General features: G+C 50.1%; 1 protein-coding gene across 1 annotated transcript in view; it reads left to right on the forward strand.

The window, feature by feature from the left end:
* Window positions 1–19,864, forward strand: part of MAT2B (methionine adenosyltransferase 2 non-catalytic beta subunit) — a 78,431-nt gene that overhangs the window by 19,562 nt on the left and 39,005 nt on the right. Inside the window, exon 2 of the mRNA XM_073562314.1 lies at window positions 4,293–4,484. Within this exon, the coding sequence (XP_073418415.1) occupies window positions 4,293–4,484 (192 nt within the window). The remainder of the gene's footprint in view (window positions 1–4,292; window positions 4,485–19,864) is intronic.

Raw genomic sequence — 19,864 nt, forward strand, 5'->3', positions numbered from 1 at the left:
ATTTGTGCATTCTATGAATTTGTTCTAAGAAATAGAATTGCCTCCATCATATCCTTCATAGATGACCTAAAATCTGACCTAATAATTTTAAGGCCAGAGAACAACCTCTCTACACTAACTTGGGTTGGAGGCAAAGCCGTAACCACATGGGCAACATCTCTAACAATTTCCAAGTATAAAGGAATTGCCTCATGCACAGTCCGTTTTGATGAACGGTTGAATTTTTCTTTTTCTTTGAGAGCAAGTGAAACAATTTGCTGAAATATGGTCAGTCTGCTTGCTATAGGAGACGGCGTGAAATCTTTTTCCTTGCAGCAACGCTTTGACAAGTATTTGGATGACATGGAGCAGGGAAAGTCAAACTCCTCATCTGATGAGGATGAAGATATGGCAGCAGTAGCACTGTCAGGACCCGAGTCCTCTTACGCCTGGCAGTCCTCCTGTATGCCACTCATCCTAACTGCTACCTCAGTCAGAGCTTCTTTTCCTTTAGTAAGCTGTTGATTATCAAGCAATATACGATGACTTGGGTCCACATAAACAGCTGCCAGAAAAAATTTATTTTCCAATAGCTGTGTCTCTCTCCGTTTCATTGAAGCAGAAATGCCATCTGCGATTAAATCTCCTCTTTGGGACAGGCAAAATAGCAAGTTCTTCCACTCCCTTATGAAAATGCCAGGAGTTAAATCCTCAGCTTGTAATTTTTTAGTCACGGTAAATAGGTGATTAAGCAATTCCTTCAATTCAGCCACCTGTGTCCATTGACCTTCATTAAGGGTTACCTGAGGGTTCGCCATATCTATAAGAAACGGTGTTGGCCAGGATCTAAACTGGGGGGGGGGGGCAGAACCTCATACTGTTCCGCAGAATCTCATACTGCACACCTCAGCTGCTGCAGAACCTTATACTGCACACCCCTACACTTGAAAATAAAGCCTGCACCTTAAGATGTGGTGAATGTAGTCTATTTATTCCAACTATCAATTGATGTTGATGTGTTACTGAAGACGAGCAATGCCTGTCCTGGGCGTCCTTTTGGGCAGCTATGAGGTGTACCTGACTGGTGCTAAAAAAAAAAAAAGGAGTGTTAGTCTGTGTGCTACCCGGCTTTCATTCTTTTTGGTACAGATAAGATATGGATAGACAGATATGGATAGAGCAGAGTTCTAATCTGCTTTTGCTATTGAAAACATTATCTATGAGCTCAAAAACCTTTCAGGTGATGCTGTTTTTTAAAAAGCTGATCTGCTTTTGCAGCTGAAAAACGTATCCTCAAAAAACGCAGCAAAAACGCTGTGTGTGAATGTAGCCTTAGATCAGGAATAGAACAGCCATTTATAGGACATTTCATAACTTTCCCAAATTCCTATGAAAAAATATTCAGCACATTCTGCATTGAACTACTGTACCCAATTTATTACATATTTTAGGAGTCTGAGTCGGACCATTTTATACCGGCTCCGACTCCACGACTCTGACTCCACAGCTCTGCCCCCTATGCCAGGCCCTTCACTGGCTTCCTATTGCCCAGAGGCTCCAATTCAAAACCCTAAGCATGACATACAAAGCCATCCACAACCTGTCTCCTCCATACATCTGTGACATGGTCTCTAGGTGCCTACCCGCACGCAACCTTCGATCATCTCAAGATCTCCTTCTCTACTCTCCCCTTATCTCTTCTTCCCACAACCGCATACAAGACTTCTCCCGTGCTTCCCCCATACTCTGGAACTCTATGCCGCAACACATCAGACTCTCAACATCAGCGGAAACCTTCAAGAAGAACCTGAAGACCCACCTGTTCCGACAAGCCTACAGCCTGCAATGATCCTCGGTCTACTGAACCACGGCACGATCTGCTCTACCCTCTCCTACTGTATCGTCACCCATCCCTGTAGACTGTGAGCCCTCGCGGGCAGGGTTCCCTCTCCTTATGTACTTGTGTGTCCCTTGTCTTACACGTTTATTATACTTGTCTATATTTCCCCTTTTCACATGTAAAGCGCCATGGAATAAATGGCGCTATATAAATGCATAATAGCCTTCCCATATACTGCATGTCACCCCTACATCCTCCCCGTGTGCTGCACGACACCCCCACAGTAGGGTGCCAAGGAAATGCATGGTAAAAATTAAGTCGCAAGTTTTTGAAGGTCTTGCCTCTTAATTTTGTTCCTTTTTGGTCATAGATATTTTATAATTTTCTTTTTTTTAAGATTACTGTAGTTATCATGTACTGGTTGCTCAATTGCACTTCATATTGCAGTTTTAAATGTTTGTTTAGTACTTATCGTCATGCATATCCCGCGTTATGTATGGTATGTTATGCCGTTTACCGAACATATTAATTGATTTTATATTTTGATAGATTGGGCTTTTCTGAACACGGTGATACCAAATGTGTGTATATCATTTTTTTTTTTTTTAACCCTTTAATTTTTCAATGGGGCGGAAGGGGGGTGATTTGAACTTTTAGGTTTTTTGTTTTTTTTACTAGTCCACATGGAATAATTCACATGCCTTGAGCAAGTGGTAAATCTAAATTTAATGTCAACATTTTACATAGTGAATCCTTATGCCAAAAGGAACAAATTTAAGGGGTAAGACTTACCAATTTGCAAAGTTCATTTTTCCTTTGCACCCTACCCCACAGCCTCAGCGTGTGCTGCACGACACCCCCACAGTCTCCTCATGCCCACCCAAACATCCCATATATATGAAAATAAAAGAACACCACATGCTCGCCTCGATCCCGTTCCACGGCACTCTGCTCCTGTCTCTTCTCCGGTGCACTGACTCTGCAGTACACAGCTGATGCGATGAAATGACGTCATCAAGCCAGCTGTTTGATACATTGATTGGTGAAGGAAGTTGTCGGAGGCAGTCAGCACAGATGGATACAGTGAGCAGGCGGGCGTGGCATGGCCCCCAGACCTCTGGTTTCCAGCCCCACGGCTGTCTCGGTCTGCACGCTGGACTAAGATACCCAGAGGGCCAGATGTGGCCTTTGGGCCGCACTTTGCTCAGGTCTGCTGTAGAGGGAGTTAGTGCGACCTCTGGCCACGTGAATGGAGCATTAGTGTCTAAGTGTGACCACTAGAGTTGAGCGACTTTGGTCGGATCGGGTTTCGTGAAACCCGAATGAAACAAAATAAGTTTCAGATGAAACTCGTCCGACTAGAGCAAAAAAAGTCGGAGTTTCGTCCGACTTTTATTTCCCATTGACTTGCATTGGGGTCGGGTTTCGGACGAAACTCCGACTTTGTTTTGCTCTAGTCGGACGAGTTTCATCTGAAACTTATTTTGTTTCATTCGGGTTTCACGAAACCCGATCCGACCAAAGTCGCTCAACTCTAGTGACCACTACTTACCTGACCAGTGCTTCTGCTAACAGTAAACGTGGTGCGGTAAGTGCATCGTTGCTTCATTCACACAGGAAATATTGGACCTCTGTTCTTCTGGTCATTGGTGGTCCCTACGTTTTACCTTCCTATGATCATACATTTAAAATCCTCTTTAGAGCCAGCATCACATACCTGACATTGTGGTTCTCCTGATTAGAATTCAACAGTCTTTGTGTCTAAGGCTGTTGTGTTGGGGTATGAAGACATATGAGTGTCCGTACATTGTGCTCTTTTTTTTTTTTTTTTTTCTCCATGGCATACTTTTCAATGCATAGTGCCAGATTGGCATACCATGTTGGTTATAGTGCAGGATTTAAAACATGACAGATTGGACCTTTTCCAAACTATTCGATCCGACAACCCGTTTTCTCAGTAAAAATGGCTCAGTGAACATTTAAATCTGGCATGTAACCAGAGCCCTGTATTTTCAGTGTTTGTGTGGCAGGAAGCTGATGTGCTCCGATACATCTCCCTTATGCTGATAAATTCACTGTGATATGTTCAGTGAATCAGCCATGTATTTATTTCATAGATTACCCTCAGGAAACAAATGGCTTCTTGGATCACAAAGCTGTCCATTCACATTACTAGAGTCCTCTCAAGGGTCAGAAGATAGAGGGTTAACATGAGCTGCCCTGCTGAGATATCATGGCAGGAGATGTGGCCTTGAGATTCTTCTCCCTCGCAGAAGCTTGGCCTTGGTCTGCAACTATTCTGGTTTCTTGTAGACGTCCTTGGCACTAATTGCTGCTTGTACTTTTCCTATTTTGCTTTAATAAATTGCAGATCAGATGAAAAGGAAATGTGAAAACACCCAGGTGCCAGTGACTGGCCCAGAATCTGCAGCGGTCCTCTTACATGAAGGATTGTATCTCTTTTATCTTGTAGGATAATGTTATTCCCAGGAAAAAAGCGCTGGTAACTGGAGCAACTGGTCTCCTCGGACGAAGTGTCTCCCGAGAGTTCAAGGCCGCCAACTGGCACATAGTGGGCTGCAGCTACACCCGGGTGCGCCCCAAGCATGAGATCCTAAATCTGCTGGACTCCTCTGCAGTGAAGGAATTGATAGAAGACTTTAAGGTAAAATAGCAGGTGATCTTTAGGTTTCATGGGAAGTGTGTTTTACCCCTTAGGGCCCCGTCACACATAGCGACTCACCAGCGATTCCGACAACGATATGAACTTGTCAGGATCGCTGGTGTGTCGATACATGATCGCTGGTGAGCTGCCAAACAGGCAGATCTCAGCAGCGATCAGGACAGCAACACGCGCAGTGCCCGTTAAGATACCAGCGCGCGGGTGCAGGGAGCTGGTAACCAAGGTAAACATCGGGTTTCTAAGCACGGTGCTTAGAAACCCGATGTTTACCTTGGTTACCAGCTCCCTGCACAAGCGCTCTGGTATCTAACGTACACATCGGGTTTCTCCTTCGCCTCATTGGGGGACACAGATACTGTGGGTGTATGCTTCTGGCGCTAGGAGGCTAACACTAAGTGAAAAAAAGACGTTAGCTCCTCCTCCGCTGTATACACCCTTGCACCTATTGCGAGCGGAAATCAGTTTTTATTCGGACTCCCATGACAGCACCACGAGAGAGGGGATCCGCCCTATAGGAACAGGAAACCTACAGATACAAAAGGGCGGTACCTCTCCCACGCATCAGTTGGTTTCCTGTTCCTGAGGGGACGGGATCCTACAGAAGAATGGGATCCCAGGCCGGCCAGCCGACACCGGTAGCGAGGGGGTCTCCTACCTCGGCTTGGTTCGGATTTTCTGGAAGACGCCACGGTGGCCCAGGATGGGTGTCACGGCGGTGGCGTGGACAGCAGGGAGCGGCGTCCGGAGGATGGCCGTCTCCGGAATTAAGCCGCCGCCGGTAAGTATTCCCCCCCGGGGATTCCCGGCTCCGGCGGCGCAGATAGGTTGCCAGCGCTGTGCAGGGGGCTGCGACCGGGCGCTGCTCCGGAGCTCCCGGGCGTCCCGCGGAGCTTCCGGCGTTTCCGGGGTAGCGGTGACGTCGGGGCGGGCGGAGGAGGCGCTTCCGGGTCAGCGCGCTACTGCGCATGCGCGGCGATCCCAAGATGGCGGCGCCCATCGGAAACACCGGTGGGGCGCCAGCTGGGGTAGGGAGCTCCGTTAAGGGGGGGGAGGGGCGCGGCATGGAAACTGCTGACCGGAGGAGGGGTATTTAGGCGGGACCCGGGCAGGGTACCTTGCCTTGGCCACATTACTACATGCAGCAGTGTGCAGCAGCAGCAGCAGTGGTGATGGAAAGCGATCGAGAGCAGCAGCGACAGAAGCAAGGGCAGCAGCGGCAGACATCACTGCCGCCCCTGGATGACCTTCGGCAGGTCAAACAGAAAAAGAAAGGGTCCCGTGACAGTAATGCGGGACGAAGTGACCAGTCCACTCGTAAAAGCTCCTCCAGGCAGACAGGAGCATCGGCTGAAAGAAATCCCCCTCGTTCTCCGGTACTTGATTGTGGCACTGGTAAGTGATCTTCGTGAAAGTTCACTCAGTGACGGGACCCCCCTTCTGTGTTTTTCTTTTTCTAGGGAAAAAAAGCTACAAATAAAAATAAACATAGGGAATGCGCACTCTGTGCATGCCCATTACCGGACGCGTGCCTCAAAAGATTGTGCCCCCCCTGTATTCAGCAGACGGTGGCAGAAGAGTCGCCTGCAGTAGCGGCGAGTTTGAGAGACATTGTCAGGGTAGAAATGAGGGAAACCCTAAAGTCCTTGTCTCAGCCGCAAAGTCTAAGGGGCGAGATCCCGACGGAGTCTGATTCCTCGGCAGAGTGGAGAAAAAGCAGAGACTCCCAGGCTTCATCTCCCTCGTCCTCTTCAGGAGAAGAGGACTCGGGGTGATTTTGTCTGCCTCTTGACCGGGTAGACAAGCTGGTCAAAGCAGTCAGAGGGACAATGGAGGTAGAGGAGCCTAAGCCCCATTTATCCATGCAGGATGTCATGTTCGGTGGGCTGGAACAGAGGAAGCGGAGAGTCTTTCCGTTAAACCAAAAGATACAGGATCTGATCCACAGAGAGTGGAAAAGACCGGACAAAAGAGGGTCGCTACCACCAACCCTCAAAAGGAGATACCCCTTCGACGATCCGGCAGTAAGTTCTTGGGACAGAGCCCCCAAATTAGATGCTGCCATTGCGAAGGCATCAAAAAAATCCTCGCTCCCCTTTGAGGACATGGGATCCCTTAAAGATCCCTTAGACAGGAAAGCTGATACTTTCCTGAAAAACACCTGGGAGATGGCGGCCGGGTCCTTAAGACCAGCAGTGGCTTCAACGTGCACGGCCAGGTCCATGATGGTCTGGTTGGACCAGTTGGAGTCACAACTAAAGCAGGGTACATCAAGACAAACAATTCTTGGGGCCCTACCGACCATCCAAGAGGGAGCAGCCTTCCTAGCAGATGCCTCAGCGGATGCAGTGAGAATGGCCGCCAGAGCAGCAGGTCTCTCTAACGCAGCTCGCAGAGCCCTGTGGCTAAAGTGCTGGCAGGGAGACATCCAGTCCAGAGCAAAGCTCTGTGCGATTCCATGTGAGGGCGAATACTTGTTTGGAACTGTCCTAGACGAGCTGCTTGAAAAGGCGGGGGACGACAAGAAAAAGTTCCCAAACCTTTCATCAGCGTCCTACCGTCGCCCATTTGGTAGAAGGAGATTTGGCCAGGGGAGAAGGCGCAACTCTTCGCCTGTTAGAGATCGACCCAGATGGGAAGACAGAAGGAGACGAGGTACGGGCTATATGTTTACACGCTCGTCAAGAGATCAAAAGAAACCAAATCAATGACTAGCGGTTCCCGTAGGGGGTAGACTGTCATCCTTCTTCCCGGCATGGTCGCAGATTACGAATAGTGACTGGGCGCGCAAGGTAATATCCACCGGGCTTAGGTTGGAATTTACCCATATCCCGCGGGACACCTTTAAACTGACCCCCTTAAGATCTTCTCATCTTGAACAAGCGGCTTTAGAAGCGGAAGTCTTGAGCCTATGTCAGAAAAATGTTCTGGTAGAGGTCCCAGAGGCTGAAAGAGGAAGAGGGTTTTACTCTCCCCTGTTTCTAATCCAGAAACCTGATAACACATTCAGAACGATTATAAACCTTCGTTCCCTTGATTAATCATAAATTCAAAATGGAGTCCATTAATACAACAATAAAAATATTGTTTAAAGGTTGTTTTATGGCAATCATAGATTTGAAAGACTCGTACTATCACGTACCTATCCATACAGACTTCCAGCAGTTCCTGAGGGTGGCAGTTTCAGTAGAGGGCACAGTACGTCATTTTCAGTATAAAGCCCTTCCCTTTGGTCTCTCAGCAGCACCCAGGGTTTTTACAAAATTAGTGGCCGAAGTTATGGCTCACTTACGAGAGGTTGACGTCTTAATCATTCCATATTTAGACGATTTCTTGATTGTAGGAAAATCGGTGGGTCATTGTAAATCCCAGATAGAAAAAGCTAGATCCAGGTTAGAAAACCTAGGATGGATTTTAAACTACGAGAAATCCCGACTCCAGCCCTTAAAAATACAGAAATTTTTAGGATTGATACTAAATTCAGACACTCAGCGGTGCCTGCTACCACTAGATAAATTACAAAAGATACAGGAGCAGGTTCTTCGGGCAATGGATAATCCATCTATGACCCTCAGACAGGCCATGTCCCTGTTAGGTTCTCTAACTTCATGCATCCCAGCAGTAAGGTGGGCACAGTTCCATACCAGAACCCTTCAAAACGACGTCTTGATTAATAGCAGGGCCCTTGGAGGCTCCTTACAAGGTCGGATGTGTCTAAGCCCCTCAACTGTTACATCACTAAGATGGTGGCTTCAGAGCGAGAACCTAGCGTCAGGGGTGCCCTGGATAGCACAGATAACCCGTATTATAACCACAGACGCTAGTTCCTTTGGTTGGGGAGCCCATATGGGGGACATAGTGGTACAGGGCCAGTGGGATTCTAATTCTGAAATCTCATCCAACCAGAGAGAACTATTGGCGATAGAGCGAGCAGTCAAGAAACTCATTATCTACCTGCAGGGCCATCATGTGAGGATACACTCGGACAACCAGGTAGCGGTAGCATATGTCAACCACCAAGGTGGAACCCGCTCCAGCGCTCTGATGCAGATAACAGAACGGCTCCTCCAGATAGCAGAGAGAAATTGTCTATCTTTGACCGCGCTCCACATCAGCGGAAAGGACAATGTAAGAGCAGACTTTTTAAGCCGCAAGGCTCTAAGACAAGGAGAATGGGCTTTGAACAAAGACATTTACCGCCAGATTGTCCGCAGATGGGGCCAGCCAGAGGTAGACCTCTTTGCCACCAGAGAAAACAGAAAAGAAAGATTGTTCTGCTCTCTGAACCCCAGGGAAAATCCCCTGGCGGTGGATGCCCTACTGATAAGATGGGACTTTTCTCTGGCATACGCCTTCCCACCATTGAATCTTCCCCTGGTAGTCAGGAAGATCAGAGAGGATCAGGCAAGAGTCATACTGATTGCCCCCTTTTGGCCCAGGAGGACCTGGTTCGCGTGGTTGAGGACCATGTCGGTAGGCGATCCCTGGGTACTACCGAACCTTCCGGATCTCCTCTACCAGGGGCCAGTCAGCCACCCACAAGTAGCGGGACTTCATTTGACGGCGTGGTATTTGAAAGGTCACTATTAAAAAATAGAGGGTTCTCCAAGAACTTAATTGACACCCTCCTAAGAAGCAGAAAATTAACCACCACTAATATTTATGCTAGGACCTGGAAACGCTTCCTATCCACCTTTCACTTTGACATCAGAGATGGAATTCCCACGAAACATATTCTGGAATTTCTCCAGAAAGGTTTCGAATTGGGTCTCTCCACAAGTACGCTAAAAGTACAGGTTTCAGCCTTAGGGGCCCTGTTTGCAGCTGATATTGCAAAAGATTATTGGGTAGCAAGGTTCATCAGAGCAGCGGCCAGATCGAGACCTATACACAAAGACAGATGCGTACCGTGGGACTTAAACTTAGTCCTTACAGCCATGACAGAAAGTCCGTTTGAACCTTTAGATTCCGCCTCACTAAAGATTATATCCCTTAAAACAGCATTCCTGGTAGCAATAACATCCGCACGTAGGGTGAGCGACATACAGGCACTCTCCAGATTGCCTCCTTACACAGAGTTCTTACAGGATAGAGTGATCCTAAGGCCAGATCCAGCATACCTTCCCAAGGTAGCAACACAATTCCACAGGACACAGGAGATAGTTCTGCCTTCCTTCCTCCCTAATCCAACCAACCCTAAAGAGCAGAAACTTCAGGCATTAGATATTAGGCGGTGCTTACTGACATATTTAGCAGCCACGGATCCTTGGAAGAAGGAGAACGCATTATTCCTATCCTTCCAAGGTTCCAGAAAAGGATACAGAGTATCAAAACGCACATTAGCAAAGTGGATTAGGGAGGCTATCTCTCTTGCCTATACAGCAGGTGGCGGTCCGGCTCCACAGAACCTGAGGGCACATTCCACTCGGGCCATGGCATCATCCTGGGCAGAGAGATCTGGAGTATCAATTGATCAAATATGTAAGGCGGCCACCTGGACATCTCCTTCCACCTTTTTTAACCACTATCGGTTAGACATGGGTGCCTCCTCAGACCTCACCTTCGGGCTAAGAGTGCTGCAGGCTGTAGTCCCTCCCTAAGTTAGTTTACATCTCTGTAATTCTCTCGTGGTGCTGTCATGGGAGTCCGAATAAAGTATTAAGTTACGTACCGGTAACAGTATTTTTCGGAAGCCCATGACAGCACCCTTAGTTCCCTCCCTTGTTCACATATAGGGGTGCACTCCTTAGAAGTTTGTTCATAGAATCACCTTATGTGGGAGATGGTATGAAATAATTCTGTTAAATAGGGTAGATAGGTTGTATATATCATATGTTGTGTACTAACCATGGTAGCCTCTCAAGCTCTGTAATCCAACTGATGCGTGGGAGAGGTACCGCCCTTTTGTATCTGTAGGTTTCCTGTTCCTATAGGGCGGATCCCCTCTCTCGTGGTGCTGTCATGGGCTTCCGAAAAATACCGTTACCGGTACGTAACTTAATACTTTTGCTTAGTGTCCATGGAGGCACACATCTGGTTTCTTCTCCAGACTTTTTTCGTCTTTTTCCATGAAGATGTGACGGGCAACGGTCACGGGCAACGGACCTGCCGAAGGTCATCCAGGGGCGGCAGTGATGTCTGCCGCTGCTGCCCTTGCTTCTGTCGCTGCTGCTCTCGATCGCTTTCCATCACCACTGCTGCTGCTGCTGCACACTGCTGCATGTAGTAATGTGGCCAAGGCAAGGTACCCTGCCCGGGTCCCGCCTAAATACCCCTCCTCCGGTCAGCAGTTTCCATGCCGCGCCCCTCCCCCCCCTTAACGGAGCTCCCTACCCCAGCTGGCGCCCCACCGCGCGCCATCGGTGTTTCCGATGGGCGCCGCCATCTTGGGATCGCCGCGCATGCGCAGTAGCGCGCTGACCCGGAAGCGCCTCCTCCGCCCGCCCCCTGACGTCACCGCTACCCCGGAAACGCCGGAAGCTCCGCGGGACGCCCGGGAGCTCCGGAGCAGCGCCCGGTCGCAGCCCCCTGCACAGCGCTGGCAACCTATCTGCGCCGCCGGAGCCGGGAATCCCCGGGGGGGAATACTTACCGGCGGCGGCTTAATTCCGGAGACGGCCATCCTCCGGACGCCGCTCCCTGCTGTCCACGCCACCGCCGTGACACCCATCCTGGGCCACCGTGGCGTCTTCCAGAAAATCCGAACCAAGCCGAGGTAGGAGACCCCCTCGCTACCGGTGTCGGCTGGCCGGCCTGGGATCCCATTCTTCTGTAGGATCCCGTCCCCTCAGGAACAGGAAACCAACTGATGCGTGGGAGAGGTACCGCCCTTTTGTATCTGTAGGTTTCCTGTTCCTATAGGGCGGATCCCCTCTCTCGTGGTGCTGTCATGGGCTTCCGAAAAATACCGTTACCGGTACGTAACTTAATACTTTTGCTTAGTGTCCATGGAGGCACACATCTGGTTTCTTCTCCAGACTTTTTTCGTCTTTTTCCATGAAGATGTGACGGGCAACGGATCCTATTGAAAGGGTCTGATTTCCCCAAACCAACAACGGGCGAGCACGTGCGAGTGTCCCTACACGTATCCTCTCCCGCGTCGGGGGACACAATGCCGGACTTAGCTCTGACCACCCCTAGGTATTGAAACCATGGGCTGTATAGAGGCACAAGACTAGTCCGTGCGGCCCCCACTGCTCCACCAATGCTTAGACTACGGTTCTGCAAGGCGGTGGACGGTCCCTCACCCCCTGAAGGGGTTAGACGGCGCTAGGGTGCCTGCACCGTCCTATTTTATCAAGGCTCCCTCACATACCTGCGCTCAGGCTGAAGAGGAGAGGGTCTGGGAGGGCTCCTGCGAAGATCTCAGGGCAGATGCCACCGGCCATTCAAGGCTGAGGGTGGCTGGATCCGTCAGGCGGTGCCGCACATTTAGTGGCGCCATGTTTTTTGTGTACCGCGACCCCCCCCCCCCCCCCCAGTCGGGTAGGGGAAAAGTCGAGGCCGCGGCTGCAGCCGGAGCTAGGCGGCCCGCCCCGCACTGGGTGGCGGCGAAGAAATTTAGGCCCCGGCTTCGGAGCGCGACTAGGCCGCAGAACGGAAGCACCGCCCTTAAAGCGGTTTTACATGCTGGCTCGCTCCCACAGCTGGTGGCGCACGATTTGAAGGAAGCAGCCAGGACGGGGGGGGGGGGGGCGCAGGAATGGGGTAAGTGCTGCCCGAGAGGCCACGCTGCAGGGAAAATGAGGTGCTACATCCCCACACCCCCAGCAGCGGACAGATACAGTATGTCCGAAAAAGGCAAAGACGCACACGTTCTCTTACGCTGCATGCATCTCTTGTCGGGCTGCGTTTCCGCGGGCGCAGAGCAAGCGATTATGCGAAGCCTGTGAATCCGAACGCGCCCAGGAGCCCTCCCCTGCGACCGCGACCAATGTGTCAAATCCCCCGTAGTGGGCCCGATCACTGTCACAGTCCATGGCGTCGCTTACAAGAGCAATAGAGTCCCTTCAAGCCCAGATAGGGGCAGGGGCGATGGCTCGCCGGCCTTAGAGGGAACCTCCACCTCACAAAAGCCTCCGGCCTGCAGGGGCCGCTCTCATTCCAGGCAGACCCGGAGGAGACGAATCCACGCGGTGTCGCCCTGTCCATCCGGTGCCTTGGCATCCGTAAGCTCTGCTTCTCGCTCCCCGTCACCAGTGGTTGATAGCGACCAGACCTCAGATTGGGACCCAGACGAGCCCCTTGACCTGGACACTCCAGGGTCACGTGAAACAGTGGACAGCCTCATAGAAGCCGTCAATCAGACCCTGGGGATTGATTGAGGATGATCCCGCAGCGGCTACAAGGCATAAAGTGGCATTTAAGCGAGTGAAGTGACAGCACAGAATTTTTCCCTCTCACCCGGAGTTTGAGGACATAGTGCAGCGGCACAGAGAATGTCCAGACAGGCGTTTCTAGGGTCAAAAGGCACTCGAAACAAGGTATCCGTTTGCTCCGGACCTCCGTAAAAGATGGATGGAATTCCCGATGGTGGATCCCCTGGTTTCGAGCCTAGCCACTAAGACCCTGCTATCCGTCCCTAGTGTTTCCTTGATTAAGGATCCCACGGATCGCCTTATACAGAGCTTAGCTCGCTCAGTATATGAGGCATCAGGGTCAGCACTCGCTCCCTCGTTCGCAGCAACTTGGGTAGCCAAGGCTATGATATCATAGTCAGAAACATTAAACAAGGTCGTGCAGGAGCAGGATCTACCTGCAGAGATTGCGGAGGTCGCAGGTCAGATGGCGATGGCCGGAGACTATGTAATCAATGCATCTTTGGATGCGGCCAATTGCTCGGCACTTGCTGCCGCTAATGCAATTTCGATCAGAAGAGCCCTATGGTTAAGGACATGGCGAGCCGATTCTTCTTCTAAGAAGTCCTTGACTTCCCTGCCTTATCAGTGCAGCCGCCTATTTGGGGAGAAGTTGGATCAACTTATCTCCGACTCCACAGGAGGAAGGAGCGGGTTTCTCCCTCAACAAAAGGTCAAACTGCTTTTTCATCACCCGTTTCAGGCACGTTTTCGGGCCTTTCGCCACATCGGGTGGACTACAGCGGCCAATTCCGCCGCCTCAGGCCACCCCAACCAGGATAGGGAGTGGCAGGTCTCATAGAGCCAACCCATTGGGGAGATTGCGTACTCAGCAGCCCAGATCGAGGGGATCCAGATCCCAAAGATCGTCGGGCAAATGACTCGAGGCCTTTACCAGATGACACCGGCAAGGTGGGCGGCCGCCTACTCTGGTTTTTCCACGTCTGGGCCAATGTCGCTCACGTTGCATGGGTAAAGGAATTGGTAGCCTCAGGTTATAAAATAGAATTTCAGATACCCGCCAAGACGGTTTTTCTTTCCTGGCTTCCCAGAGTGGATGCCCGGGCAAGGGCTCTATTGGGAGCCATCAAATCGCTCCAGCACAACGGAGTCATTGTTCCAGTGCCGAGAAACGAAAAAAATCAGGGGTTCTATTCCAACCTGTTTGCGGTTCCCAAAAAGGATGGGTCTGTCAGGCCTGTTTTGGACCTGAAGCTTCTGAACAAATTCATCAGGATCAGACATTTCCGGATGGAGTCTCTCCGGTCAGTCATATCGGACATGGAGCAGGGAGAATACTTGGCCTCAATACGTAGATATCCAGGACACATATCTGCATATTCCCATTTTTCCTCCTCATCAGAGTTTTCTACGCTTCGCCATCAGCGATCTACGTTTTCAGTTCGTAGCACTACCCTTCGGGCTAGCCACGGCCCCAGAGGGTTCACAAAGGTTATGGCTGTTGTCATGGCCATACTGCAGTCTTGAGGTATAGTTGTTTTGCCTTATCTGGACGACCTCCTGGTCAAAGGCCCTTCAATACGGGCATGCGAGGAAAATGTCAACATCATGTTAGATACTCTTGCCCGCTTAGGGTGGTTCGTCAATGCGAAGAAGTCATCTCTTGTGCCAGCTCAAAGGATCTCCTTCCTAGGAATGATTCTCGACACTCGCCAAGGGTTGGTAATTCTCCCTCAGGAAAAGGTGCGAGCGCTCCGGCAGGGAGTCCGGACACTTCGGCAACCAGTCCCTCATATCAGCCGATCCAGGATGAGGAGTCTAGGGAAAATGGTGGCAGCAATGGAAGCGGTACCGTTCGCCCAGTTCCATCTTCGCCCCCTGCAGCACGTCCTTTTGTCAACTTGGGACAAGAATCCCTTCACTCTCGACCGGCAGTGCCGACTGTCCTTTCGAGTCAGGCAGTCGCTCGGATGGTGGTTAACTTGTTCCTCTGTGACCCAGAGGAAACCTTTCCCCCCCAGACCATTGATTGGTGATGACAACCGACGCCAGTCTCCTCGGCTGGGGAGCAGTGTTTCGCCACCACACGACCCAGGGACGGTGGTCGCCACAGGAGGCACACCTCCCGATCAACTTATTGGAGATATGAGCAATTCGGCTGGCTCTGCAAAAGTTTCATCACTTTCTAGCAAGCCGCCCCGTCCGCATTCAGTCGGACAACGCCATGGCGGTGCCTTACATAAATCACCAAGGGGGTACCCGCAGCAGAGCAACCATGCGCGAGGTGGGGCATGTTCTGCAGTGGGCTGAAGCAAACCACTCGGTGATTTCGGCTGTCCACATCCCGGGCGTGGAAAATTGGGTGGCAGACTTTCTCAGCCGGCAGGGTCTTGCGTCCAGAGAGTGGTCTCTACATCCCGAAGTCTTCTGGCTGATTTGTCAGCTGTGGGGAACTCCAGATGTGGACCTGATGATGTCCAGAGTGAACGCCAAGGTGCCCACATATGTCGCTCGGACCAGGGACCCGCAGGCAATTGCTGTGGACGTGTTGGTTCTGCCATGGAACCAGTCTTGCCTCCCATATCTATTTCCCCCTCTGCCACTACTTCCGAGGGTCATCAAGAAGATCAAGACTGAAGGGGTCCCGGCGATTCTGCTGGCCCCGTCGAGCGTGGTACGCAGATCTAATGCAGCTGCTCGCTGACGTTCCTTGGCACCTGCCAGAGCTCCCGGATCTACTTTCTCAAGGGCCGCTTTGCCACCCGAACTCAGGAGCCCTGTGTTTCACGGCTTGGCCGTTGAATCTTGGATTCTAACCCAGGCAGGGATCGGGAGCAAGGTGGTCGCTACAATGATTAGCGCCCGGAAGCATGCTTCAGCACGAATTTACCACCACACCTGGAAGGTGTTTTTTGCTTGGTGTCGAGGCCACGGTGTTTCTCCGCTGAGATTCTCGATCCCCAACATAATGACTTTTCTCCAGTCGGGCCTAGACTCGGGCTTAGCCCCAAGTTCCCTCAGGAGACAAAAATCGGCCTTATCCATCCTGTTCCAGCGCAGAATTGCTACCAATCTGCAGGTGAAGACTTTCATCCAGGAAGTCTCACACTTTGTACCTCCCTATAAGGCGCCTATGGACGCTTGGGACCTTAACCTGGTCCTAAGTGTTCTGCAGGAAGCTCCATTTGAACCGCTTCAGGATATCTCCTTGAGGTACCTTTCCTGGAAAGTGGTGTTCCAAGTGGCCATCACTTCTATCAGGCGGGTTTTCAGAACTGGCAGCCCTATCCTGCCAAGCCCCGTTCCTCACTTTCCATAAGGATAAGGTGGTGCTCAGACCAGCCCCTCCTTTTCTGCCGAAAGTCGTGTCCTCTTTTCACATCGATGAAGATATTGTCTTGCCTTCATTTTGTCCAGCACCGGTGCACCGTGTGGAAAAGGCTCTTCACATGTTAGACCTGGTAAGAGCCCTCCGGGGGTACGTACCCGAGGACGGCACCCTTTCGTCAGACTGACACGCTGTTCGTGCTCCCCGAAGGGCGCAGGAAGGAGCTCGCTGCCTCAAAATCGACCATAGCCAGATGGATTCGTTTGACTATTCAGGAGTCCTACCGCATTAAAGGCACGCTGATTCCAGCAGGGATCAGAGCGCACTCTACTCGGGCAGTGGGCACCTCTTGGGCGCTTCGGCACCAGGCTTCAACAGAACAAGTTTGCAAGGCAGCAACCTGGTCCAGCCTGCACACATTTGCCAGACATTGTAATATTCATGCTCAGGCCTCGGCGGATGCGAGCCTGGGTAGAAGGATTCTCCAAGCAGCGGTGGCGCACCTTTAAACAAGAGGTGCATGTAGCTTGGATCGGTGAGTCAATCTCCCACCCAGGGACTGCTTTAGGACGTCCCACAGTATCTGTGTCCCCCAATGAGGTGTAGGAGAAACATGGATTTTTGTGATAACTCGCCGTAAAATCCTTTTCTCCGAGACGCTCATTGGGGGACACAGCACCCACCCTATTAGCCAGTTGGCTCTTGTTTTGTTTGAATTTATATGCATTTACTAATTTGATATAAGGGTGGTGTTTGGGACATGTTGTACCTGTATTAAGGCTGATTTTGTTTCCTCCTACTGCTTTGGCACCAAACTGATTTCCACCCGCAATAGGGGCGAGGGTGTATACGGCGGAGGAGGAGCTAACCTCGTTTATTCACTTAGTGTCAGCCTCCTAGTAGCAGAAGCATACACCTAACAGTATCTGTGTCCCCCAATTAGCGTCTCGGCGAAAAGGATTTTACGGTGAGTTATCACAAAAATCCATGTTTCTAAGTGCGGCGCTTAAAAACCCGATGTTTACCTTGGTTACCAGCTCGCTGGTCTTCCCGCCTGCCACACACAGCTATGCCAGCAGGAGACCAACGATCAAAAAAATGTCCTGGCCATTCGAGCACGATCAGTGATACCCGGCAGGGGGGCCGGTCGCTGATAAGTGTCACACACACCGATCTCGCTGGTGAAACTTGTGACTCAGCAGCGATCTCGCTGTGTGTGACGGGGGCTTTAGTGACAGAGCCAATTTGGTACTTTATGACCAACAAATTTTTACAATTCTGACCAATGTCAATTTATGAAGTTATAGCACTAGGACGCTACAACGTATCCCATTGATTTTGAGCTTGTTTTTTAGTCACATATTGTACTTCGTGTTAGTGGTAAAATTTCTTCGATATGACTTGCGTTTATTTATGAAAACAACGGAAATTTGTCAAATTTTAAAAATTTTGCAATTTTCAAACTTAATTTTTGTTCCCTTAAATCAGAGAGGGGTGACACACAAAATAGTTAATAAATAACATTTTGCACATGTCTACTTTACATCAACACAATTTTGGAAACACATTTTTGTTTTTGTTAGGAAGTTATAAGGGTTAAAAGTTGACCAGAAATTTCTCATTTTTCCAACAAAATTTACAAAACCATTTTTTTAGGGACCACCTCACATTTGAAGTGAGTTTGGGGGGTCAATATAACAGAAAATACCCAAAAGTGACACCATTCTAAAAACTGCGCCCCTCAAGGTGCGCAAAACCACATTCAAGATGGATGTTAACCCTTCCGGTGCTTCACGAGAACTAAAGCCATGTGGAAGCAAAAAAATTAACATTTTTTATTTTCACAAGGGTATAAGGAGAAAATGGACCACAAAATTTGTTGTGCAATTTCTCCTGAGTATGCCTATACCCCGTATGTGGGGGCAAAGCCACTGTTTGGGCACATGGCAGGGCTCAGAAGGGAGTGAGCACCGTTTGACTTTTTGAACACAAAATTTGCTGGAATTTCGCCATGGTGGCACCATGTCGTGTTTAGAGCCCGCCTGATATACCTATCAAGTGGAAACCCCTCAATTCTAACTCCAACCCTAATCCCAGCACACGCCTAACCCTAATCCCAACCCTAACCCCAGCACACGCCTAACCATAATCCCAACCATAACCACATCCCTAAATTTAGCCCAACTCTAACCCTAATGGAAAAGTGAAAATAAATAAATTTTTCTTATTTTATTGTTTTTCCCTAACTAATGGGGTGATAAAAGGGGGTTTGATTTACTATTTTTTTTTTTAATTTTGATCACTGCAATAGGGTCTATCACAGTGATCAAAATGAACCAATAGGAAAAATTTCCTATTGTTGTCAGGATCTCGGTGGGCGCACTGTGCATGTGTTTTCATCTAGGAAGAAGACGTCGGTGGCAGGGGGACTTCACGAGGGGATGCAGGGCCACTAGAGGTATCGGGAGGGAGGGGGGGGGAGATCGGGGGAACCCATTTCTCTCTCCTCTGATGTGCGATCACGTCAAAGGAGGGAGAAATTGAATGGGTAATGTGGTTACCGTTTATTCCGTGAACAACACTGATCGTAACACTGAGGTCATGTTCTCTGGGGGTCTCAGCTACCCCCGGTAACCGAGACTTATTTCTCAGCACTGTTAAAAAGCGGTGCTGTGGTTTTAAGAACCCTTGACTGCCGCCATTAAAAGACGAGCAGATAAGTACGCCTGCGCAGGAGCGCGAAGCTGGGGAGTCATGAAGCAAGCAGGAGGGCTGCATCGTAATAAGATGGGAGGCGCCGAACCTGGACCTTCGACACCCATCTGACCAGACCACCCTGCAGCTGAGTATAATAAAAGTTATTTTTCTTATCTTGCAGGTTGGATCGGGGGCTTATCTACAGCATTATAGAATGCTGTAGATAAGCCCTGAAAGACACTGGCCGTATCTTGGCCAAAACTGCTGACAGGTGCACTCTAAAGGTAACAACATCCAACTATGTGGAAAAAAATTGCCAAAGGCAAGGATTGTCTCAAAAACAGACCAGTATACTTTGATATAGAGAAAAGCCCTACACTTTCTCCAACCTAGAGCGCACAGGGTGTCACCCTAGGGTCAAGAGCAAAATGGCTTCCTCACTCAACATTCCTATAATTAATACACAAAGATAACAGGGAAATTCTGCTTATAGCAATCAGAACTATGGCCAGAGAGATAACCGATATAAACCAGAAAAGATGCTGTAAGCGGAAATAGAAAGGTACCCAGAAAGGTAACTAGAAGTCGCCCAACATAATGCATACTAGATAAACCACTTTGAGGCAAATTATGTGGACTGATGAGTATCTTATGACACATGTTGATTTTTCTGGTTACCTATTTTATTTTTAACCCCTACCTGACATCCGACATACTAACCCGTCCACGGTACCCCGGCTCCTATGACCGGGGACGGGATAGTATGTCTAGCGCGATCAGCGGCGCTCACGGGGGGAGCGCCGCTGATCGCGGCCGGGTGTCAGCTGATTATCACAGCTGACACCCGGCACTATGTGTCAGGGGTGGGCACGGACACGTTAACCCCTGGCACACTGCGATCAAACACGATCGCAGTGTATCGGGGGTTTAGGGAAGCATCGGCAGGGAGGGGGCTCCCTCCGTGCCTCCCTGAGACCCCCGCAGCAGTGCTGCACATTGCCTCCTTCCCTGCATGTCCCCAG

The sequence above is a fragment of the Dendrobates tinctorius genome, unplaced genomic scaffold (assembly GCF_039654945.1).
Source record: "Dendrobates tinctorius isolate UK_male_01 unplaced genomic scaffold, ASM3965494v1 ptg000346l, whole genome shotgun sequence".
In the NCBI taxonomy this organism is placed as follows: Eukaryota; Metazoa; Chordata; class Amphibia; order Anura; family Dendrobatidae; genus Dendrobates; species Dendrobates tinctorius.